At 42.2% G+C, this 26,416-nt stretch overlaps 1 protein-coding gene across 6 annotated transcripts in view; it reads left to right on the forward strand.

Moving 5' to 3' along the window:
* The window catches only part of nhsl1a (NHS-like 1a), a 29,695-nt gene extending 4,110 nt beyond the window's left edge, over positions 1-25,585 (forward strand). The window contains exons 1-10 of one of the 6 annotated variants that reach the window (XM_023964444.2): positions 172-1,441; positions 8,139-8,246; positions 10,079-10,212; positions 10,607-10,681; positions 10,854-11,088; positions 11,788-12,239; positions 12,325-16,186; positions 21,657-21,744; positions 21,847-21,892; positions 23,591-24,873. In XM_023964444.2, coding sequence (XP_023820212.1) covers positions 772-1,441; positions 8,139-8,246; positions 10,079-10,212; positions 10,607-10,681; positions 10,854-11,088; positions 11,788-12,239; positions 12,325-16,186; positions 21,657-21,744; positions 21,847-21,871 — 5,649 coding nt within the window. In that variant the 5' untranslated portion in view covers positions 172-771 and the 3' untranslated portion in view covers positions 21,872-21,892; positions 23,591-24,873. Of the gene's footprint in view, positions 1-171; positions 1,442-6,088; positions 6,254-8,138; positions 8,247-10,078; positions 10,213-10,606; positions 10,682-10,853; positions 11,089-11,787; positions 12,240-12,324; positions 16,187-21,656; positions 21,745-21,846; positions 21,893-23,590 lie in introns of those variants that run through there. The other 5 variants (XM_023964434.2, XM_020708038.3, XM_078933890.1 and 2 more) reach the window with 5 other exon arrangements.
* Positions 25,586-26,416: the final 831 nt, after the last annotated feature.

The following is a 26,416-nucleotide window of genomic DNA, read 5'->3' on the forward strand; positions in this document are numbered from 1 at the left end:
GCTACAGTAGTGCTTGCACAGCTCTGGGTCTTGAGGTCCAGATGGGAAACAGTAACACAGCAACAAGTAACATGTGGTGTCAGTGCTGGGGAAAAACCTGCATCACACAGGCCATCTGCAGGCCTGGATAATCCTTGTTAGTAGATTAGAGTCAGAGGGAGGAGATAAAGCAGAGCAGTATACCGTCAACACATCTGAAGAAAACACATGATTAAAGTACGACAGTGGAGTTTGTCCAAGACGGAGAAGTGGGGGATCTTCCTGGTCTTGAAATAAAAAAAAGCTTCAAAGACCTACCGGATTTTTCTGCCAGAAACGTCAAGCCCCTGATTTTATTCCGACAAGTGGATGTTTAAGGATGCTTTTTCGTGCTTTTAACTACGATGGATGGAAAATTTTGCTTTGAAATAACTTTTTTGTGAAGATTTTCCAAGGATTAAAGCCTGCTTTAACTCTACAAGACTGAAGAGAAAGCTTTTATTCTTTACTTTTTTTAAACATGCTTTTTTTTTTTACTTTGAATGCAAAACTTTGAATGCAAAACAAATTATTTTACCTTAGCTAAATTTTCTTTGAAGAAACAGTTTTCTTTGGACATTTATGGAGGTCTCTTAATGTTTTATTGTTGTGGGTTTAAAATCAAACTGGCTCATTAGTATTTATTCTGAAAGTTCAAACTTCCTATTATGGTAAGGTAATGTTCTGGAAGTTGATTTCTAGCTTTAAAATGCACGGACATTCATCCTTTAGCTAGTAAGTCTCTAGACCAGGATGATTTCCTATGTAGAGTGTCTCAGTGGGGAGGGGGCGGGGCCTAGCGTGAAATCCCACTGTTGGAATGGAGGTCCTGATGAAGAAAGAGATGAGCTCCTTCCACGCAAGATGCCCGTTCTGCAGCCAAAAACAGAAGGAAGTCTAAGGCGGCGCCTGCTAAGCGCCAAAATCTACCAGCAACATGACGCCATCTTGGCGATAAATGCAAAAGGTGGCTGCAGGCCGAGGTCCACCTTGGGCGACAGAAAACTCCCTACAGCTAATCTTCAGTGTCTGGGCAACAACCCCTGGCACCTCCCACCACGCCCCCACATTCATCCTTCTGTCACCCCTGAAGTACAGGGGAAACTCTTTCATGCTCCGGAAGCTCAAGAAAAACCCAATCAACCGTTCCCGCCGACTGTGGGGCAGCACACATCCTACCCGATCCTCAACCATCGGCACCAAACTTGCTCATTTACCTCCCAACCTGTCACAATACCTAGCTACCTCTTGCCCGTGCCCTCCTATCGTAACAGTGCAAACCCTCTGAAAGAGCCGCAGGTACCTCCGCAGTACCATTATCAGCCCACCAGGAATCGCAAGACGAAATTCTTCGCCTTCAAATCCCGTCGTGGGAGGGGCTCCAAGCAGCAACCCTTGCAAACCACACCCCTTCTTCATAAAGGTATAGCTCAGTTTTGAGTGATATGTAGTTATTGTTGCAAGTATCTGTATCTTTGAGAACTGCCTTCCTAATGGTCATGTTTGCTTTACAAGAATAGTATTTTTATCTCTTCATCTCAGCTTATTTAGACACGTCAACATCTTTTGTCATTTTTTTTTCTTTTGCTGGCAAAACAAGTCATAAAAATGTTGGAATTTGGATGTCTTGGTTTGGTGTTGCCGATACGGCTCCTTCATTGTCCATATGGACAAATTTTAAGTCTTTGGTACCGAATACTTTTGACACTTTGACGAGTTTCATTCTGATTTGTTGAACCTGGATGCTGGATGTTCTAATCCTAATATTACAAATGTTTTTGGGCTGTAAAAATGTCAAGGACAGTAGCTATAGACCAGTAAATCAGAACATTAGCACAATTGAATTATCAGTGTCAATCCTTAACCCCTTTGACATCGGAGTTTTAGCTCTAGTGTTTACATAGTAACCTAAATCAGCTGATTCTGTCGCAGTGAACAGCAGTTTCACAGTGATAGTCTTTCCGTTGCATATAGTGTTGCATATCAGTCCAAAGCTGCTTTTTTCTGCGCCAGAATCAGCTGATTCACGTTGATTGGGTAAATGATCGAAAAATTACGGCTTGTCAAAGAGCATGAGTTATTCAGGTATCACCGGTGACATCTTCCTTGTTAAATGGGTCATAGTTCCTGCTGTTTTTTTTTGCCAGATTCACAACGCCATGAAAGCATAAACTAGACTGCATAGATTTATACAAAGGCGGTAGACTCGTGATTTGTTGACATCAAGGTTACCTTTTTTTCACTCACGAGGCTCCAAGCGTTGCTGGTTGCTGTGTTTTCAGATTCAAGTGAGTTGAAGAGTTATAGTTTCAATTTGAAGCCATTGTTAACTTCAGTGGGATGATCAGGTTTGGGTTTGAACTGTTTGGTTTGAAACAGTTTGACTTGTATCCTTTTCTCCTGACAAAAAGTATGTGGACATACTAAACGAGGGATAGCATTGAGATTTATCCAGATTTTATTTTGTGCTCCTTCTATGTAGTTGTTCCAACAAACAAAATAATTATGTGTAATTGTGTGCTTGTAACAACAACTAAATATAAGTATTGATAAGGTGTTTTTTTGTTCGTTGTATGAAAAGGACTTGAGCGATCATGTGATGCATGTTTGAGAACATGCTTTTTACATTTAGTGTTCACACTGGACTGTCACTACCCGAGACTAGCGCATTTACCTACAGTTGGAAGAGGCTTAGTGCGAAATGTCGAAGTGATTCAAATTTGATTAAATTTTCTCCAGGCTTTTTCTTTCACAGCTCTATTTCGATTTTGGAAAGACTTAGTATCATAGAATTCCAACAGGACATAAACTGAAATTATTGATTTCTCCTTCAAGATCAAATTTCAAACAGTTGGTACTTCCGTGAATTGAAAGGGATGTCATCCATACGTCACTACCAAATCCGAGTTCCCGATTGGTCAAAGTTCAACGTGGTTTTTTATGTAGGGTCCACAAAATGGTCTTAACCCTTGTGTTATCTTAGATGACTCTACCCTTATGTTGACGTGTTCTCCTTACCATGAAAAAGGTGGATACAGGGTGAAAGATTTTATGTAATCCATGGACACCAGTGAAGATCACAAATCATTGAAGAAAAAAGGTTCAGAGCACTGTTTAGTGGGTCTAGATGACCCAACTCCCAATGTTAAAGTGCCTAGGATAGCACAAGGGTTACAAATTGGCGTAGCGAGAGTTTGAACGCAGAGGCCCAAAAAGCATATATACAATCATTTACTTTTACATAGACTTCAAATTGAAAGATGTTGCTTGATCAGGTGTGAACAAAGGCAATGTGAACAATCTGTCAACAATTAAAACGTGTTTTTTTGTCCTTAATTCTCTTGATAATCAATATGATAATCAATATGATCAAAATTGCTTCTACGGTATTTTCCCATAAATAACCACTTTAAGTTCTAATCAAAGGTACCTGACTTTCCTCGATGATACTAAATCAATACAGTCTGCCAAGTGTTTTTTTTTTTCTGCAAACATTTCTAATCCTGCCGACCATTGTTTGGACATATACCGTTATGAACAACCTTATATATGATATATTGTAAAGTTGTAAAGTTACTTGTGTTTGGACCATGCGGCCCCCAATAAGGCACGTTGACAGCAGATATATTTAAAGTAGTACGGTCAGGATAGGTATTGAAATGGCCATGCAGATTGGGAATGATATCAATCTGTTTCCTATAGTCTGCCTATGTTTGTCACATGCAGCCTTTAAATTATTAATTTAGCAAAAAGAGCGCTGATTTTATTGATCACATTAGGAATCTCTATGACGCAATCCTGGTACTTTGGCTTTCAGAAATCCATTTCTATGTCTGCAAAGTCATTGTAAACATGGATAAAAGATTCCAGCTCAATGTTTGCAGATGTGATCTGACACTGCTCACACCCGCTGATGCACACACGCTAATCAATAATGCATCACAGCTTTGCTCGTCTGTTACTTTCAAACAACTCTGCGCTCTTGTTTAATGACCTCCCCTGAGTGTATAATCTCCTTGGTGTGTGTGTGTGTGTAGAGATTAGTTGCTGCTCCACACGTTCGGCTAATTCTGGCAAGAACAGATGAATACTCCTTATGGCTGCGGCACCTGTTTGCTTCACTTCCACATAATCCAGGTAAACCACACCTGGATCTGGACTTGGAACCGCTTAAATATCACATTTCTGAAATATTTTTACTGTTGTTGGCGCATGGGAGGCCCCGCCCCATCTATTCTTTGATTGGCCAGCAGCGACAGTCTAGATTTAAATCTATTGGGACTTTATATAACAATGTGACATAATGATAACGTGGCCCATTTAGAGTCTAATTAATGAAACTAATTAAAAACAGTGGGGAGATGAGGAACAGACAGCAGGGCTGTCAGCCTTAAAGACGGTAATTAGCTGCTCCTTCTGTCCCACATAATCGGCACACTTCCAGACTGGAACTGCCCCATTTTGTGACTGAAGATGAAGGTGATGAAGACGAACTCCATCCAGAGAGTTATCGGGCACATGGAGCTCAGTGGAGAAATAACTTATGTAGAGCTTGAAGAATGTGTTGATCAAAGATAGATTTACAGTGGAGTCTTTGGAGTTGAGGAGATCCTTCTGAAGCTCTGTCTGAAAGAACAGACAAGAAAAAAGCAACGTGGCAAAAAAATGTCAGAAGAAAAAAAACTAGAAAATGATGTGAAGAAGAAACAAAGACTCAGGAAAAGTTGTTAAAGAGACAAAACAATAATAATTTATGAAAGATAAAATAAAAGATAATTGAAAAACATAGCAATTGACGAAAAAGTAAATACATAGTAGCGAGGGGGGGGTTTTCTAGACCATTTTGTCATAATTTTCTAGTGATGAGGACATATACATTTATTTTTTCCCCCTTATTTTTTCGTGATAACATCATTGTCTTTTTGTCATCATGACATCTACCTTTCTTCTTTTCCCCTGTTTTCCAGTGATAATGACAACTACCTTTCTTTTTGCCACCATTTTCTCGTGATAACGACATCAACTATCTTGTTGTCACGAGAAAACAATTTTTTGTCTATAGCAAGACCACGAGATGTTGTTTCTTGTTAGGACAAAAACACTAGATTTTTCATGGTGATCACTGTATATCTGATTGTAGACATGGAAAAATCTGTCATGCATCATTCTGTAACTGTATAGACGGCCTGACCCATTCATCTGGTCACTGATAAAAATGACAACAATTGCAGGATCGCTGAACTGCAGCTGCCTGCGCAGTCGTCGCCTGGCCAACCTTCTCCCCAAGTAAGGATGACTGATTTGGACGTTGTTTATGACTCATAACATCAGCATAATCCTCACCTGAGTTAGACCACAATTAAAGTACTCAGTTATAAATTGATCAGTTCTTCTGGTGTTAAACATTTTTTCTGACAAAGTACCTTATTTTGCTGCAGATTGTAGATAAATGAAAAATTCTAGCCTTCATTATCACGAAACGTGTTATCAGGAGAAAACAAGAATAAGTGCTGGTAAACAATGTAGGCCGTTCTTGTCTTCCGTAATACAGAAATAAAATTAATTTTATTATCTCTGACAATAAAAAAAATGCAACTGACTTTATTGCAAGAATGCAGCAAAAATACAAAAACTTAACTAAAACGATGCAAAAAACAGGCGAAAACTCAAACATCTGCTGCACCAATTAGGAAGACCCTGAAAAAGACCCTGTGCGGTTTTTGTTTCTTGACTCATCTGTTTCCGAATGCGCCCTGCAGGTGAATGTGTTGTTGGCTTCAATCACTGCAGGCTGATCAGCTCACAGACACACACCAAAACACAGAGAAGTGCTGTACTATGCATCCTCAAAGCAAACGCGCTTGTGTGTCGGCGTATGCCGCACTAGCAGGTGACCTTCATCACCTGGTGACACTGATGAAAGGCACATACGTGTGCTGGCGTGCTGCCAACAGGACTTGTGTGAGACTGTGTGTGTGTGTGTTGGTGTATGGATGAGGTAAAAAAAAGAAAGAGAGTGGGGAAAGTGACGGGGGGGGGGGGGGGGGGGGGTAAGTGTAGGTGGAGAGTGGGAGGAGAGCAGCGTCGCAGCGAGTCAAGCTGCATTGCTGCTGTTGCTCGGCTCTTTTCACTGCAGCCTCACCACTGTGTGTGAGTCTGTGCAGCTGTGTCGTCGTCATGGTTCTGATCGGAGCGGCGATTAAATCTGTCCTCAGGTACCTCAGGAAGACTTCAGGTGAGTGCAGATTTATCAATTAATCAAACGATCACCAGCTGCCTGAACATGACCCATAAAAATCTGGCTTTCTGATTGGCCACACTTCAGGTCAGCAGTTTCTCTGCAAGTCATTGACTCAACTAAGGATTCCAGTACCATCCTCTTGTTTGAAGCCAAGTTCTCCTGGTTTGTTTAAAGGGGTCTGATTTGTCATTGGGACCTCAGAGAAACTTCAATTTTTTCATTGAATCCAGAGTCTCTGGAGCTTTCACAAAAACCCTTGAAACAAGCGAACCACTAAAGACTGATGGAACATTCTTAATGGTTCTTCTTCCTACACTTCTGATCACCTAACCCTTCAAGAACTTTTGAAATAACCCCTATAAGACCTCCTCAAAGGTTTTTTCGGCCATTGCTAATGACTTAAAATTACTGTGAAGCTACGTATACAGCATGCATTTGAGAGCGCATGTTCATGAAGGTGTGTTTAGCCCATGATGTTCACACTGGACAAGCAGGAAGGTGCTTCTTCTTCGTGTTCTTTTTTTCTACTGTTTACTAACGCTTGACTGCCACCTACAGTTGGAAAAGGCTTGGTGCAAAATGCCAAAGCGGTGCAAATCTCCTGATTTGGGCACGAAATGGAAACGGTTTGGTTGATTGTTAGCGACTTTGTGATGGCGACTATGGATTACCTACCATCATGTTAGGAGAGTGGCCTTGGTTTATCTTTATTTGAAAAACACATCCAGATGTCGACAGGGTTGCCAACATGTCTTGGTTCACAACATAAACCAAATCCATGCATCACTACCAAATATAAGTCCCTGATTGGTCAAAGTTTGACCTGGTTCAAATGTCAACCGCGTGTATTCTGCATATAGCCCAAAAATATTCGTAAAAACTTGAGAGGCTACGCATGAACACAAACATTTTGAACGCGGAACCCAAATCAATGCGTTTACGAGCATTTATGCATATTTACATAGACTTTTCATTAAAAGTGGTCACTTGAATGGACATTGCCCAGGGCAATGTGAACGTAGCTTTAGGCTTCCAAATTTTGTGTTTGTTGACACAAGATCAACAAACATCTTAGCCCGAAGAATCAGAAAATAGTTAGGAGGAATCTGAAGAGGGTAAATGACGAGTTATCTTGATCTCCGGAACTCTTACAGCCATTTTGACCGGTTTTATTGTGCAGTTTTGCTGACTTCTTCATAAATATTTAAAGTTGGATTAGTGTGCCCTGACTGAGAATTTGTCTTTGGTACCAGTGAAGCTTTATGAAGTGTCTTGTGAAATAATTGGGTTCCTATATCTTCTTGTTTCCCTGAATCCTGATATCTTTTTGAAGAATTCTTCTAATTGATTTTTTGTAACATTCAAAGCCTCTTTGGAAACTGATGGTTTTTGTTTAAAGACCAATGATAAAAGATGTTGTTACAGCTGCAGTTATATTAAATATTCATTGTGTAAATGGGGGATATATTTATTTTAAAAATGACCCTTTGTATTTGAGGCTAAACACTATTTTATGAATTATTAATAATGAATGCTTTTTTGTTTTAATTTTGAGTTTAATTAAAAATAATTAGCACGTAGAACCCCCCAAAATGTTTGAGTTTCTATTTTATTGCTTGTTTATAGTCATTTTTTGTGTTCATTTGAATAATTTTCTGCTCAAAAGAGCATAAAACTGAGACTTTACTGTCACCTTTAGATGCAGCACTCATGGTTAATCAGACAGCTGTTTGTTTGAGTTTGGAGCCGCGGTCACCTTCAGATGTGCTGAGTGCTGCAGCCCCCTCCTCATCACTGCTCCCCACTCTGTGAGTGAATTTGCTGAAACAAGAAAGAAGCCTCACACCAAGCTCTCTCTTTCTTTTTCTTTGTGCTGCAGGGGATGGAGATAGTAAGTGGGCCGTTCACTACACTACCCAAAAGCCCCAGCAGGGACTGCGCTTCATTCGTGGGAAGAGACAGTCTAACAGCGCAGATGATCTTAGAGGTGAGCGTGTGGCATTTACTGTTTTCTTACAAGAGTTTAGGACAGAGTGGACACAATTTATTAAAAGATTACAAACACTGATTAATATTTAAAAAGATATGTTAAACTGTTGTTTAAATTAACTCAGTTTTTCCTCGATCATAATAGATTTGTATCCAATCTAATTGTAAGTTCCTGCAGAAAATATTCAGGTATGGTTTATTCCATTCTATGGAAAACAGAGCAGAACCCTGTTGAGGTTGAGGCGGTGCAAACCTGCATGTGGGTGGTCCTGCCAATCATCAGATCAGTGCTCTGAGTAGATTCACACTCTGAGTCCTCAGTGTTGGATTAGATTGACTTTGACAGACGTTGTTTTCACCTAGTGACCCCTTGACTCCAGCCATTTACATCAAACAAAGTCAAGTATAAACGGGTGTTGTAGCTTCCCATTCTTGTACTGTGTTATTATTTCTTCCATGCCCTTTATTTGAGGCCAATTGAAAATGTTTTATTCCTCTGCATTACTCAAATGCCACCATTCTCTCCCAAATTTAAAGTCAACTCAAAGTACCAAAAGTTGCAGTTCCTTAAATGACCACTGGAGGCTGAGGTTTGAGTTTAAATTTCCATTGACTGTATAAGTGTGGACATGCTGAGCGAGCGTGACGTCACCCATAGAAAATGACTTGCTTCTGGTTCCAACCGCATAATTGTTCAGTCGCCATTTCTCCGCGATACAGCCGTCGCCGTTATGGAACCAGACGTGATTGGTCAGAGTCTGTCTGAGTCTTCGTTCTATGGCAACCCCTAGCTCCAATCAGGAGTAAGTATGGTAGAAAACCACACCCCTTCCACTGAAAGCAGAGTTGAGAAAATCAGTCAATCAACACTTCAAACATTCGATGTGACATCACCTACTTTATTTGAGGGATCTGATTAGTCAGTTTATAACTGGAATACCTTGCACTACAGCAAAAATATCATTCAGTCCTCTTGTTCCGTTTATTCCCTTTCGGGGTCACGGGGCTGCCAGAGCCTATCGTGCCAGGATAGGCTCCAGCCACAAGTGGGAAAAATCTCAATCTCAAAATATCATGGGAAAAAAATAGGGATTATTGTGAACATGCTAGAAAAAAGGTTGCAGAGTAAAATTTGTTATTCTGTTAAACAGAATGAGTGAGTAATAGTCGTTTATTTCTCAATAGAAGTCTATGGGATTTTGGATTTTTGGGACCAGTGGAGACTTCCTACTTGGAACACAAGAGAGAGAAGTACTGTACCTCGGTCTAGTTCTCTTATACAGTCAATGATAAAAGTTCAACGTTACACATATTTGATTGGAAGCTTTTCCCACCAAAATTAAAGTTTCACAATTTTCTACCCAAATGCCCAATTAATGAATGTTGTTAAATTGGAAGGAGCAAAGTGGCCCTTCTGCTTTATTTTGGCAGTGCAAAATTCTGTTGGTGGCATTGTGGATCAAATTATAGTATGTCTAATAAAACGATTACTGCGAAAAGAAGATTGGGTTTGTAATCTTTTCTCCATCTATCCATTCATCCATTTTCTCATCTGGGAACGGGTCACAGGGTCTAAACAAAGATACCCAGACTTCCCTCCCCCCGGTCATTTCGTCCAGCTTGTTTGGGGGGACCTGAGTATGTTCATAGGCCAGTTGAGAGATTTAGCTTCTCCAGCATGTCCTGGGTCTTCCTCGGAGTCTCCCCCAGTGAGACATGCCCAGAACATCTCCACAGAAAGGCGTCCATAATCTTAATCTTGCTTTATCTTGCATAATTCTGCCTTTCATTGATTGTCTCTATCTGTATGTCTCTATCATGTTTCTAAAGCCTTCCATTGGCCAGCTCAGCAGAGTCCTGGCTCTAAGCCCTGCCCACCAAGCCCCACTTTCTCTCCCCTCTCAGGTGTGGACCAATCAGATGGCAGCGCACATAGAGGGTGGAGGGACAGAAGCAGGAAGATGGTAGGTTGGAAACAAAACAAGAAAATAAACACTCAAAAGAAAAGCAGAGTCAGTTGTATTTGTGAACTTTTTCCTTCTGTGATCTAAAACAATGGTTTAATTACGATGACTACAGTTTTTCTTAACAGATAGCTGTTACTTTTTAGGGAAATATTTTTATTTAGTCATATAATTAGACTCTTTTTAAATTAATTTTTTGCATTTCAATTCCCTTGTTCAACAAAGTAAGTATGTACTTTTTCAATTTAAAAAAGTGTGTTTTTCATAAAAATATCATTCTTTAAGATACAATGTCCTTCAAATTGGTTCCACTATAAGCTGCAAACATATTTTCTACTTATAGTCTCGTTTTTTTCTTCTCTTTCACCCTTGCTTCCATCCTTCATCCTCCTAGCACTCCAGAGCTTTGGACTTTTTGTCTCAGTCTTGCTTTTCAGTTTGTTTCAAGTTTTCATTCTGGAGGAGAAAGGTAAATGAAGACTAAACTCCTCTAAAACAAACTAGGAGAGAGGAAAACCCATTTGTAGAGTAATTTGCAGATTACTAGACTCCTTTACATTTAGTTTGTTTGGTCCACATTGGAGTTCATATTTTCCATGCTTTGCTTTGGTTCAATGTGCTTTATTTTTTCTGTTTTGTAGTCATCAGCATCTTCAGATGACGATGAAAGGTTTTTCCTGACTAAAGGTCGACCTATGACCCCACTGGTCTTGAACCCCATCAGTCTCACCTCCTGCACTGACGGGTTAACACCAACCTTTGAATCAAATTGGGACACGGAGACGGAGCCGATTCAACGCCTTCCAACACCGGAAGAAAAGATGAGGAGGCAGGCGGAGGCTGTCGCAGCTGATATAGTCCCTATCAATGTCACAGGTACAGGAGGACTCTCATCCACATTCAGTTTCAAGTTTCTTTGTAAATGTGGGCTTATGGACAATAACACTGGGACTTTTAAGTAAGATTCTTCTTTTGAGCCTCATTTGTCAAAAAGGCTTCTAAAGCATTGAGCCTTTGGTAGAACAACCACTGATATGACACGTGTTGACAAACTGGCCAAAAGAAGTAATAAAGTACCCGACTGGGACTGGAACTCATTTCAGATGCTAATAAAGGGGCATATTTATAAAGCGGAAATGTCCTGGTGAGCAACTTTTTGGACTTTATGTGGACACATTTCATTTGCAATATTGTTGTGCATTAATCAATTTATCAATCATAAGCTCAAGTCTATCCAAGCCATTTTTGGGCGAAGGCAGGGCACACCCTGGATGAGTTGCCAGACCATCATTTATGTTTAGTAAAAGTGAATCAAACTTTAATGAGTCCTTTACACCTTGTTTGAGCATATGAACATTTATTGGGTATTTTTTTTCACCGGATTTTTTAAGGTACAGTAAAGTTTAAATCAGTTTGAATTTTATAAGGCCCTGCTGATAACCAATAGCAATTACTTGGTCCCGGACTTGTTACAAAACTAAAACAATCCACTAAAACTTGATAAATCTGGAACCAAAATCAAATCCGTGTCATAATGTGAATGACCTTTTCCTGGGTTTTTTGTTTTCATTTTAGGTGAGAGTTTTGATCGTCAAGCCAGTTTTCGGAGAACACTCTCAAACAGCGACTCATTGTCCCGGCGATCCCGAAAACTAAGCCGCCGCAAAACCGAATCAAATTTACAAGATGATGCGACTTCCAAGGCTTCGGTCTCTGTTGACCTTCCCGGTCAGTTTTCAACAGTCGGTCGGCCTGCCTCTTCCTGCAGTTCCTCCAGGAGACAGAAGAACAAAGAGGAGGAAGTAGAAGAGGGAGGGGACATGATTAGGACGGAACAGCTTTCATCAAGGAGGATTCGTGCCCCAAAAGGCGAGGGGATGTCTAGTCTCATGGCTACCCTCCTAACCTCCCCGCACATCGAAAGACAACCCACCGCTGAGATCCAAACAGAGCTCTCCCCAACTTTCAACTTCAGTTCTGACAGTGATCCCTACCAGATGATCAGTGCCTCTTCATCTTATTGCCAGGTATGTCTAGAAGGAATTATTGCTCATAAAAGACGAAACTCAAAAATTAAGATTCTCAAGCTTTATCTCTTGTTTTCATCTCCAGTCATGGGATCTACAAGGTTTCCCTAGTGACCTGCATCCCCAGCTCTTCTTTGACACAAATGCCAGAGTCGTACCAGAGTCTCTTTCCTCATCCTGCCTTTGTTTCCTTTCTACCACTGTAAACTCCACCTCCAATACTCCCTGTCATCTTCACCAATCAGAATGCAGTCATTTCAATAAAAAGGCCATAGCTGAGGATCCATCCTGCTCCCACTACTTGTCCACCTCCTCCATTTCTGACTCAGTCTCCCAGTTTAGTTACCAGACTCTAGATGACAAGGCTATCAATGCCCAGTACCTTCATGACAGTGACTCTTGCGATGGCAAGAGATGGAACTACGAGCCCATCTCCCCCAGCTCCAGTGTTCACAGTGGCGGCATCCAAAAGACAAGAGACATGTCTGAGGAAAACTGGAACTGTGACCCTCTGCTCTCTTCTGGCCGTTCAACCCCCTCATGCGTGGACAGTAACTCTTGTTGTTCGGAGATCACCTCCTCTTCTTCATTGACCCGAAGGAAATCCAGCACTTCCTCCTTTTATTCCCCTACTGTCACTCGCAGTATCTCTCTGCGCAAGTCCAAACGACCACCTCCTCCGCCAGTACGTTCAGACTCTTTGAGGCGTCGATCTGGTCGCAACAAGCCCTCCCGGTCCTCTTCAAGCTTGCGTCTAGAGCGCAGTCCTCGCATGGAGCGCTCTGCTATGCGTACACCCACCTTATCTCCGCAGGTCTTTTATGATCCTTGGGTTCCTCAAAGCAACGCCAAACAGCAGCAGAGTGGGTCGAACTGCAGAACTGTCACAAGCTTTGAGCCTTTAAAGCCGCACATGGTAACCTCTCCCGACTCACCCCCTTTTGACTCCACGCAGACAAGCCATGACCACTCCCATGTCCTCAGTTCAAAGCCTTCAGGCTCAAAAGATGAACGGCTGAAATTTCCTCACAACCAGGATTCGCCTGACTTTTCGGTTGCAGGGATTCAGCGCCTTGCCTCTCCGTCCAGCGGCTACTCAAGCCAATCTAACACACCAACGCCTGGTACTCCAGTGTCCTCTCCCCTTAGTCCCTCCTCCCCTCTCACACCAGGCATAGGAGCTTTCCCCACATTACCACCATGCCCCTTCTCCTCCTCCTGCTCCACCTCCTTTCCTTTGCCTCCGGCTTCTTCCCTGCAAAGAAAAAAATCCAGAGCTGATGGGAAGCCAAAGCCACCAGTGCCAGAGAGAAAGTCCTCGCTCCTCTCTTCTCCTTCTTCCTCATTCTCCTCCACCTCCTCCCTCTCCTCCTTCACGTCTTCCGACTCCTCAGCCAGGCATCCTCTTCTCCCTCCTCCCCCTCCACCTCCTCCCCTTCCACAATTTTTTTGTTCTTCATCTGCTCCTACTACTCCTGACTCCAAGTTCTGTGCCCGTGAGCCTCTCACATTTACCAAACACAGTGTCTCTTCCAACCCATCTCCCTTTTCTTACCCACCTCTTCCACCCTTCCCAGAATCCCTACCTTCTTTACCTCCTCCACCACCTCCTCCACCACCTCCTACGTGTCCTACCCCAAACATTTGCTTTCCTACCAATGTGTCTTTCATTGTTTCAAATCCTCCACCACTTCCTGCTCCACCTCCACCTCTTCTTCAACCTTCACATTCTCCTTTCCCCTCTTCTGCTAGGCCTCCTCCACCTCCCTACTCCTACGCAGTGAAAAGGACTTCTGATCAAGCTGTGGGCTGCAAACTGCCGCCTAATATCCCTCCTCCACCGCTTTCCCCACCACCCATTCAGTCTTTGGACCTCTCAGAACTGCCGGATCTTCCTCCTCCACCACCTCCACCACAGATGTCTCCTCCTTCTTATTCGACATCCTTCTTCTCCTTCTACCCCCCTAATTCTGATACTTCCTCAGATCATGACGATCATAAAGCGGCCTCACCTCCCGGCCCGCTGGTAACTACGCAAGCTTTGCGGTGCGTCAAGCTCCGCTCTGTCAAGAACCAAGAGGAGCAGAGGGCCAACAACAACACAGATGATGGTGTGCTCCTCACCCAAGCTGGTTCACAGGCACCTGACAAGAATGCTCAACATTACAGAGCTGAGTTAGATGTAGTGATTTCTGAAACTTTCAGCAACACTGAAGTTGAGCTAGCTGAGTCAAGTTTACAAGATGCTTTCAGTGACATTATTCAGGATGAGGTGAATGGTTTTGTGGGTAACTCTTACAGCCCAGGCAGTGATGAAGCCAAGGTACCTTCACTGACAGACAACATGCAAACTAAACCTGAAACCAGGATGACTGGTAATGAGTCTGCTGATTCTGACCAAAGAGATCCAGACACTCTAAAAAATGGTCAACCCATCCAAAGCTTCTCATCCACTCAACATCAGAGAAAAAATGCAGTCAGGGGTCCTTCTCTGGGAAACTTAGAAATCTGTGATTCAGAGAGTCCTTGGGTTAAAATGAGTCACATTACAGAGAAAACAAAGATCAATACAGTTGTAAACCAAGAACAATGGCTCTTAGAGACAGAGCTAACCAATACTGCAGAGAAAAAGAGAGGAGACATACCAGAGCCATCAGAAAATAAAAATTATGTGACAAAAAAGGATGCTGCCAAGGGAGATTTGACATCAGCAGATGTGAAAAACACAGCTGCTAACTTTAGGTCAAACATGACAAGGAAGACCAATTCCCCAGAGAAACCTGTTCCCCCAAAGAAGCCTGATTTTTGCCTTCAGGATCCAGCAGCTTCCCCGAAAGTCAAACGAGGAACAGCTGGAGGCAAAAGCAGTGGACAGATTGCAGCACATGCTTCAGGACCGAACAGCCCATCCCGTGTTCCCGCCGAGTGCTTTTACAAACCACTGCCTGCACATAATTCCAAGAGCTCACAGTCACCAAAACTTGTGAGGTGCACTACCGACAATTTGGTGACTACAGGTCACTGTGAGACCCCTAAAGAATCACCCACAAGCTCTTCGTATAGCCAGAAGCCACCGGTTTTGGACAAGAAACCAGAGCTTTCCTTGGCATCACCCAAAAAAGAAAAAACACAGTTTGTACCTAAAAACGTGGGAGAATCTTTTGGTCCAACCGCTCCACCTGACGGCATTTCAAAAACTGGCAATCCTAAGGGTGAGATGAGTGCATCTGGACCCACAGCCAAAACAACAGCCGCAAATGCGTCCATAAAGAGCAGTTTCACCATAGACACTAAGGGCCATGATGGTCCCACGGGTATAAGTGACAATACCTCCCCCTGGAAACAAACTAGACAAACTGCAAAAGTAGATCCCTACTGTGCTGTCAAGACAACATCCTACCAGGATGAAGGGAAACCTTTTAATAGAAAAATAATGAGGTCATCCATGGCCGAAGATGAAGAGGAAGCTGAGGAGAAAAGGGTTGCTGTGAGAGGGAGGGACACAGTTGTGACGATGATGGTGACGTCAACCAACAAAAAGTACAAACCGAACAGGAGGAGAAAGAGAAGGCTCGGAAAGCAGCTTCTGATGTTGTCACCAAAAACGGAGCCTTCTCCCTCTTCTTCGTCATCATCCTCTTCGTCATCATCCTCATCATCGTTGTCATCTTCATCAGAGGACGAGCAGGATATGGTGAAAGGCAGAAGAGAAAGGCTGAGAACCATCAACGTCCACAATCGCGACTTGATTGACTCTAAAAATTTGTGCGACATCATAGATGGGAGCCGGTTCTCCATCAGTAGCGTGCTTTCTGCCGACAGCCTGCAGGGGGAGCTGTCACTACCAGACCTTCTGATACAGGAAGTGGGTGAGAAACAGGCTGGTGAAGTGGAACAATTCCAGAAAAGAGATGAGGAGTCAAATGTTGTCAACACATCTTCAGAAAGTGAGTAGAGTACATTGTAGCATAGCATGCTAATCTTCTGGAAATTTTGCTGTTCGTATCTCGGCAAATCCCTATATGGGTCGCCACAGTGAATCTGCTTTCACTAATTCACACAGGTTGTTTGGCAGAGATTTTTAAGCTGGATGTGCTTCCTGACACAACCCTGTATTGGGGACCGGCACAGGGAAACCCAGACTTGGGCCCCCTTGTGGCTACATAGTTAGGCAGTAGCGTGAAGGGTCTTGCACCTAACCAACTGAGCGATCCAGCCACTTATATGATCATTTTTTTCATTAAAAGAGAAAAGAAAAACTTTAGTGATTTGAAGCAAAATATTACAGAATAATCTATTTTATATCGATGTTAGCAACAATGAAAAAAGCCCTTGAAAATACCAAATTTTTCTCAATTCGCGTTTCAAATCCTCATTTCACTCTGCCATTTTGGTTGAATTTCTCTACTTACTAATGAATAACAGTAAGTAGATTGTAGCCATTGCCGCTGTCCCTACCTTAACCCCTTTCTTTGTTCCTTTACAAATAGCTTAGGTCTTTTCATTGACCCAAACTGTGCAAATAAAAAGATTTCTAAAAATGACTAAACTCATTTCCTTTTTCAGTGTGTTATCAACAAAATCTGATAATCTAATCAAACTAAACTTATTCAGAGACTGAGTTAGATTCAGGCCAGGGCTAAAATCTACATGAATTGTTTTCATTGTTCTATAAGTATAACACAATGTTTGATTACCTTGGGTTGCCCCTAAAAGTACTATCATGTATTGGGGTTTTGTCAGATAAATGCATCTAGACATTAAAGAAAAACACAATTATAAACAACAGACCACAACAAGAATCAAGTTTCTCATGCACGAGGGAGAAAAGCAAGTGTGACAGAAAACGTCCACCACGCTTCTCTTCTCAAAGGTTCTGCCTCTCCTCGTGCTGCTTTTATTAAGAATTCAAATGGGAGGTTACAATTTCAAGACAAAGAGAAAAGTTCATTAGGGGGTGTTGTTTAATGACCCATTTGTTCAAACAGTATTCCTTATCAACTCAGGACAGTGTGTCGTAAAACCCCCTCTTCCTAGCTGGGGATGAGAAGCAGATGAACAGACACACATTGCTGTCTTCTTCTTCTTTCTCTTTCGGCTTTTCCCATCAGGGGTCGCCACAGCGAATCATCCTTTTCCACCTCACTCTATCATGAACATCTTCTACCCTAACATTAGCCAACTTCATGTCCTCTGTTAAGACATCCATGTATCTCCTCTTTGGCCGTCCTCTTGCCCTCCTGCCAGGCAGCTCCATCTCCAACATCCTTCTACCAATATATCCACTATCCCTCCTCTGAACATGTCCAAACCATCTCAGTCTGGCTTCTCTGACTTTGTCCCTAACACAGGCAACATGAGCCGTCCCTCTGATGTACTCGTTCCTTATCCTGTCTAACCTGGTCACTCCTAAAGAGAACCTCAACATCTTCATCTCCGCTACCTCCATCTCAGCCTCTTGTCTCTGTCTCACTGCTACCGTCTCTAACCCATAGAGCAGAGCTGGTCTCACCACTGTCTTGTACACCTTTCCTTTGAGTCTTGCTGACACTCTTCTGTCACACAACACTCCTGACACTTTCCTCCACCCGCTCCAACCTGCCTGCACTCGCCTCTTCACCTCTTTTCCACACTCCCCATCACACTGAACTGTTGACCCCAAGTACTTAAACTCCTGCACCTTCTTCACCTCAGCCCCCTGTAACCTAACGCTTCTACCTTGATCCCTCTCGTTCAGACACATGTATTCTGTCTTACTATGACTGACCTTCATGCCTCTTCTTTCCAGAGCAAACCTCCACCTCTCTAGCTGTTCCTCCACCTGCTCTCTACTCTCACTGCAAATTACAATGTCATCTGCAAACATCATTGTCCAGGGAGATTCCTGTCTTACCTCGTCTGTCAGCCTGTCCATCAGCATAGCAAACAAAAAAGGACTCAAAGCTGATCCTTGGTGTAGTCCCACCTCCACCTTGAACTCCTCTGTCTGACCTACAGCACATCTCACCACCGTCATACTTCTCTCATACATGTCCTGAACTACTCTGACATACTTCTCTGCCACTCCAGACAATCTCATACAGTACCACAGCTCCTCCCTCGGCACCCTGTCATACGCCTTCTCTAAATCTACGAACACACAATGCAGCTCCTTCTGACCATCTCTGTACTTTTCCATCAACATTCTCAAAGCAAAAATGGCATCAGTGGTGCTCTTACGGGGCATGAAACCATACTGCTGCTCACAAATCTCCACCTTCTTCCTAAGCCTGGCTTCCACTACTCTTTCCCACAGCTTCATTGTGTGGCTCATCAACTTTATTCCTCTATAGTTGCTGCAGTTCTGCGTGTCACCCTTGTTCTTAAAGATCGGAAGCGGGAACGCTTCTCCTCCATTCCACGGGCATCTTCTCACTCTCTAAAATCCTATTGAACAACCTCGTTAGAAATTCCACTGCTGTCTCTCCTAAGCACTTCCATACCTCCACAGGTACGTCATCAGGACCAACGGCCTTTCCGCTCTTCATCCTTTTCAGAGCCTTCCTAACCTCATCCTTTCCAATCTCTGCTACTTCCTGCTCCACAACAACCACATCTTCCTCCCTTCTTTCCCTGTCATTTTCCACGTTCATCAGCTCCTCAAAATACTCCTTCCATCTTTTCTGTACACTCTCCTGGGTTGTTAGCACCTTTCCATCTCTGTCCTTTATCACTCTTACCTGTTGCACGTCCTTCCCATCTCTGTCTCTCTGTCTGGCTAGTCTGTACAAGTCCTTCTCTCCTTCCTTTGTGTCTAACCTGTCATATAGCTCATCATAAGCTTTCTGTTTGGCCTTTGCCACCTCTCTCTTCACTCTACGCTGCGCTTCCTTGTACTCCTGTCTACCTTCCTCAGTCCTTTCTACATCCCACTTCTTTTTAGCCAACCTCTTCCTCTGGACGCATTCCTGTACTTCCTCATTCCACCACCAAGTCTCTTTACCGTCTTTCCTCTTTCCAGATGACACACCAAGCACCTTCCTACCTGTTTCCCTGATAATCTCTGCTGTAGTTTCCCAGTCATCTGGAAGCTCATCCTGACCACCCAGGACCTGTCTCAACTTCTGCCTAAATTCCTCACAAGTTTCTTCATTCTGTAGCTTCCACCACTTGGTCTTCTTTTCTGTTTTCCCTCTCTTCTTCTTCCTGACCTCCAGAGTCATCTTACACACCACCATGCGGTGCTGTCTGGCTACACTCTCTCCTACTACCACTTTGCAGTCATTAACCTCTCTCAAATGACCTCGTCTGCATAGGATGTAGTCCACCTGAGTACTCCTACCTCCACTTCTGTATGTCACTCTATGTTCCTCTCTCTTCTGGAAGTAAGTGTTGACTACAGCCATTTCCATCCTCTTCGCAAAGTCCACCACCATCTGTCCTTCCAGATTCCTTTCCTTCACACCAAACCTGCCCATCACCTCCTCATCACCTCTGTTGCCCTCACCAACATGCCCATTAAAGTCTGCTCCAATAACAACTCTCTCTCCTCTGGGAAAACTCTCTATGACCTCATCCAACTCACTCCAGAATCTCTCCTTCACTTCTAACTCACAGCCAACCTGTGGCGCATACCCACTGACTACATTCACCATCACCCCTTCAATTTCCAACTTTAGGCTCATCATCCTGTCTGAGACTCTTTTCACCTCTAGAACCCTGTTTACAAACTCCCCCTTCAGAATCACTCCTACCCCGTTTCTCTTCCTATCAACACCATGATAGAACAGTTTGTATCCTCCTCCAATACTACGTGCCTTGCTGCCCTTCCACCTTGTCTCCTGCACACACAGTACATCTACCTTCCTTCTCTCCATCATGTCTGCCAGCTCTCTGCCTTTCCCTGTCATTGTGCCAACGTTAAGAGTCCCTATTCTCAAACCTATGTTCCTGCCTTTTCCCTTCTCTCTCTGGCCACGGACCCTTCTGCCTCCTCTCTTTCTTCGACCAACAGTAGTCAAATTTCCACCGACACCCTGTAGGTTAACAGCATCGGTGGCGGTCGTTGTTAACCCGGGCCTCGACCGATCCGGTATGTCTAAAGTGGTGTGGATGATTCGCATAGTTACACACATTGCTGTCTAAAAAAGGTAAAACGGTCAATCTGAGTTAACATTTAAACATACATTTAAACCAATACAATTAAACAATGACAATAATAAAACAATTTCCTTCACAGGTATACATTCTTTAAACTGGAGCTGTAGGTCCTCTTATAATTAGGTCACATGTTTTACCCTGGAGAGTCCTGCCTATAACGAAATGTAGGTTTTGTTTGGAATAAAGTAGGCCACATCTCTTGCTGATGGGGAAAACACTAGTTAAAGCGAGCAGGTGAAAGCTGAGACCAGACGACTAATGACTAAAAGATTTCAATCCATTATTGAACTTGGATTGAAGTATTGGATCGGGACCAAGTATCGGCAGATATTCAAAATCAAATGATTTGGAATCGGATAGTGATCACAGCTCTAATATTAGATTCAGGTTCATACAGGTTCACATCTTTAATTTCTTGAAATGATGGCTATGGTTTCTTAATAATGAAAACTCAAAATTCTGTTTGTTTGTTTTTTCAAAATTTAAATATTTTGAAAAAATGCAAATGTTGGAAAATGATTAGGGTTTGTCCCACCTAACTAGCAATTTAACTCAAAAAGCCTGGAAAGGCTTCCTGAGCCTTTCATTGCTCTGTCAGTCTAAATCATCCAACAATCTGGGAAGTTGCTGACTTGACAGATGTCCACAAGAAAATCTGTGACAAGATGGGTAAACCGCAAGAGTAGCAGAGACTTTGGCACTCTGGGATTGCAGCACATTCGTACAGCTCTTACCAGCTCCATGCTTATACTGAAGGTCCTCAAGTACCTCCAGTTCTACTTTAGGGTTCTTGTCTGTGTGGCCTGCTGTCAGTCTCTTAACTGTCAGGTCTTGACAGTAGGAATTGTTATGTGGAGCTTGAAAAAATTGTGTCTATGTATTTTTTTTTAACTGATCTTTTCTTTTCTGACTGTTGGGCTAAAGGTTTTAGTACCTTTGAACTTTGGCATTAGATCCGCCGGAGTCAGATGCTCCATTTTTTAGCATGCAGTCTTAGAGCTAGCTACAACACTGTTTACCCAAAGATGGTCTAAACTTTATTATTTTTAGTCAGTGTGGGAGAATCTTTTCTCATCTTGGTTTAACCTGTTTTAGGTTTTAACAGACTCAACTGTTAAGTCATAGAAGAATAAATATAATTGAAGCAAGCACTATTGCTTTATCCATTTTCATTAGTAGGGGGTCAGTAAAACATCATAAGAAATAGGCCAGGTGTGCCTTAGAAAGGTTTACGGGCAAGAAAAGGAATAATAGAATGTAATGTTTTGTCATTTTCAGGTAACTTGTTGGTGAACGTTTCAGCGGAACAGATGTTTGTCTCAAGGCGACCTCGAACCACAGAGGATCTCTTTGCAGTCATCCACAGGTAGCAACACTTTGATAAAAACCTAAAAACCTCATCAGTTTCCAACCATCACAAACGCATTCTGACGTATTTGCTTGATTCCTACCTCTGCCTCTGGAGCAGTACAGTGTGGGAAGGCACTGCATAAATGACCATATGTGGTCTGCAGGTAAAAATGATGAAATGACTAATAAAGAAAGCCAGTTTTAGCTCCTGGTTCCTAATAGAAATGCAAAGCATTCTGCTAGTTTCACTTGTCTTGTTATACATGATGGAGATGGAAAGTTTAGCTTTTTCCTTTTAGTCTGTAACCAAAGTCTCTAGTCTGAAGTTTCCCTAGGTCTTAGTGTTGTGATGCTTATTTCTACAGACACCCTTTTCCCCTAAGGGTTTACTGCTTATTCATTTGCTTTTAGTTTTGATATCCATAGATTCAGGAATGTTCTTTTTTATGTTTAGGTGTAGTAAAGCTCAAACATGTTATCCAAAGACCAATGCGACCACAAGGGGACGCAACTTAGAGCTTCTATGCACCAATCGCAAGTCCGAGTGAATGTAGAGTTATGTCAGGAAAAACATCTGACATAAAAACCAAGAACAGATCGATCAGGAAAATCACAAAATACAGTATTCCCCACGTATTTGGGGGGCCCAGAGACACCAAGGAATCCGCAGAATCCACGAATGCAACCCCTCCCCCATGGCCGAAAAATGTCCATCACCAATTCGTCCTCATGAAAAACCCTTCTGAAACAGTTCTGATGCTTTATAAAACATTCATTAAAAAACATTGGAATATTGCTCAACTTTAAGAGTTTTGTTTTGTTTCATTTCAGAACAATAGACTGTACTGTAGCGTATTTTATAGCCTCACATTAGGAGAGTCACTCTGTCACTCTGTGCCTTAAAACCAGGAGCCCGTGTTTCCTCCTTCAAGTGCGAGAGGGTATATTCTTCCAGAAGAGTTTCATCCGGTTTCATCCATCATTCATTCATCTGGATGATAATTATTTTCCATGATTATGTTCTTCAGCGTATCAGGATATTTTCCGGCCACTTCTGAGTCAGCTGATGCTATTTCTCCATGCAGGGGCACAAACTTTGGCTGGTACCAATTCAGGAAGCGGTAGAATGAGCTGTTGCTCACCGTGAAATATTCTTGACCAGCTGGCTTCCTTGCAGGCTGGTAACTACGTGAAAGTGGGGGATCACTGAAATTTGGTTCTGGCAAGCTCAAAAAGACCATAGCTAAGGCATAGACGAAAGAAGAGTCCATGCCCATGAAGATCAATAAAGCAAAATGTTTTGATAGTTTGTGGGATGATAGGAGCTAAGTCGTCTGGGGTTAATGTCTTTGGTAGGTTTTCTTGTGGCAAACAAGTCCTTTTGAGACTAAAAGCATTTTAAACCGCTGGATGAATGAAAAACAGCATGCTCCATTACGTTAGCTGGATTGACCTAGAAAGCAGGCCTGAGGTTGGGGCTAACTTGTACCCTCCAGTAGGAATTTGCCACAGGGAAAATACCCAGAAGAAGATATGAATGCTCTAAATATCACTTGCATGTGACGTCACGTCCAATCCACATTGTGAACAGACACCATCTTGTCAGACAAGTCCAGAGTACTGTACAGCATACATTTTACAGACACGCATTGTTTGGTGCTAAACAATCCCTGAGAATGAGGGGCGGAGCTACTTTTTGAGTCAATGTTAGTGTCATTATTGACAAAGATTAAGAAACCATCAATAAAATCTTCTTTAGGCATTGCAACAGTGTCACCTGATAATTCTTTTTTTTCTTTCCTTTTCCTTTGTGCTCTGACATATAAAAACTGTAAATCTTATGGAGCTTTCATGCTTTTTAGGTCAAAACGAAAGATGCTCGGCAGAAAAGATTCGCATGAGGAGAGACAGCGCCTCTCTTCTTCATCCTCAACAGAGTCTATCACTGTACCCGTCTCACAAAAGACTTGGACCTCCTCCCTTTGGAGCCAGCGCTCGGGGAGGAGTGAGAGCTTCAAAGCCCTCCTGCTTAGGAAGGGCAGTCGCTCCTCCTCTCAGATCTCAGCAGCTGAGAGGCTTCGCATCGTTCGGACGCCGTTTGCTTCCACTGACTGCCAGAGGGCGCCACCTCAAGCTGCACACCAAGCAAAACCTGAGAACCTGAGATATGGCCTCGCCACCACCCCAACTGAAGAGGCCCCCTTGACCTCCATGTCTTCCTGCATCATTGCCACAATGCTCGCATCGAGACAACAAGATCCCACACTCAGTCACCTCCTTGCCTCCTCCCCCCTCTTAATTCTGTCCTCCTCCTCCTCAAACATCCGAACCCGCTCTCTGACCCCACCCTGCTCCGCCAGCCGGCGCTTTGCTGCCCGCTGCCGCCTTCATGGTGCCCCCATGACCGCCATCTACGAAGCGGATGGCGAGGAGGAAGATGATGACGTTTTTATTCCGTCACCAGGGGGCAGCAGAGAGTCAAGCTTGAGATTCGTTGAAATCTCTTGATTTTTGCACCTAAAATCTCTTTCCTGATTGGTTCATTCCTTTTTGTTTTTCCAAAGGCTCATTATTCCAAACTGAAAGGAAGTGAACATTAGCATTACTGAATGCACTGTTGTTGTTTTTTTTTTCATAAAAACTTTCTCCAAAGTTTCTTTTCTCTGTGGCACTTTACACTTTGGTACATTTTGCAGTAAAACTGGCACAAACTGTTTTTCATGCTAAGAATTTATTCTCATACATTTGAATTATAATCTATAGATTTTGAGTTACAACACTAATTAAGAGTTTTGTTTTATATTTAATAATTCAACTGAGAAAATAGGGCTGTGGTGTGTGAGTTCTCTCCAGAGACTCCAGCTTCCTCCCACCGTCCAAAAACATGCTTCATCGGTTAATTGGTTACTGTAAATTGTCACTAGGTATGAATATAAGTGAGCATGGTTTTGTGATGTGATGTTTGGCCCTGCCACAAACTGGCAACCTGTCCAGGAGGTCCCCTGCCTTGGCCCACGAGCGCCCGGGATAGGCTCCAGCAGCCCCGTGACAGGGGACAAAACGGGTTTAGAAGATGAATGAATTAGAAGATGAATGAACTAAGAGAGATATTATGTACAAAGTAAAGATGCTCTATAAATTAAAATGAATTATGTAATATTTTAATCAAATGACAGGTTCCAAATTAATATTTAAAAAAAGTGTATTGTCATTCCAATAAAAAATACGGAAATGTAAAATCTGAACTATATAGACAATTTTTAATATTTTTTATTCATGTTATTTAAAGTTAAAATCAAAAGAAAAGAAAAACAACTGCAAACTTAAAATTTTTGTTCTATTCACTAGGAATTAACTTTTTTTATGACACATTTTCATGTATTTGATAATAAATATTATTTTTTTCCCAAACCAAAGCAGGACTGTAGCAGCAGCTAATGTTTTCCCTTTGACTTGTATTTGCATCTTAACTGCTTAGCACTGATATGAATAATGAAAGTAGCAGATGTTCTGTAAATAATCTTCTCTACTCAACATGTTTTTTTTTTTTTTTTGTCGTCAATGTTTCTTACCTGCAGCATTTCTCACTGTCGTCTCCCGAAACTTCAGATGGTGTTTTTGTCAAGGCAGCAGATGGTAAAAACCTGACATGGGAGGGAGGGGGGCAGAGCTTTTAAAAGTGAGAATTTTCTGTTTTTCTATTGAATGTGGATTTGACAGATTGAGATTTAGTGGATTAGCCTTGGAATGAGCATATTTAGGCAGAAAATTAGAAATGGAAACTGAGTTAAAAAAAAAAACGAAAAAAGTGAGAAATGTCAAATGTAAAGAAAAAAATAAAGACATGTGGAATCTGAGTTCTGAAGCTGTGATTTATTTACCAGACTAAAGAAAATATAATAAAACATGTCTGCTATTGTTATTGAGCGTCATACCACTGTAAACTGTGGGTCACTATCATTTTTTTCTGTTTTTATCTTGCTCCTAAAGCTTTTAGAAGAATTTTTTCTACATGAAAAGTCACATTTTGTTATTTTATAAGAGAGCAGTCATAGTTTTGTGTCATATCTATAATTATAAACAATGTTAGAATTTACCCAGCTCCAACTTTTCTTTCAGTTTCTGTGGTTCTTAAATGTGGCCACAAGGTGGAGCTGTCAACCAAAGAGTTAAAATTCAGCTTTTACATATTTAGTTCTGTTGTTAGAAATTCCAGAAGAATAGAAACAGGTTTTAATTAACCTTCTAGAGGAACCTTGAAGATGGATCTTGTTTCTTTTGCAAGTAATTTCAAAGCCGATGCTTATTATTGTTAATAATAATTATAATGATAATAATAATACATTTTATTTATATGGCGTCTTTCTGGGGCCTGTTTCAGAAAGGAGGTTAAGTGTAAACTCTGAGTGCATTAACCCTGAAATCAGGGAAACCCTGGGTTTTCCGTTTCAGAATGGGAGGTTTGTTAAACCAGAGAAAGCAGAGTAAGTCAAACCCGTTTCTGAAAGAGAGGTAACTTCTACTCGGAGTCAGTGTCCATGGTTACTTACGCTGTGAACCTAACCTGGTCAGGAGCAGGTTTTATTCTCCAAACTCGAAGTTTCTGCTGGTCCCCTCCCCTTTTTAAAGACGAACGACGTATTTTTCGCTTTAACCTTCATTGCCCACATTTCCGTCACACAGAGACG

This window comes from Oryzias latipes, chromosome 2 (genome assembly GCF_053564925.1).
Source record: "Oryzias latipes strain Hd-rR chromosome 2, Olatipes_Hd-rR_3.1".
NCBI classification, from domain to species: domain Eukaryota; kingdom Metazoa; phylum Chordata; class Actinopteri; order Beloniformes; family Adrianichthyidae; genus Oryzias; species Oryzias latipes.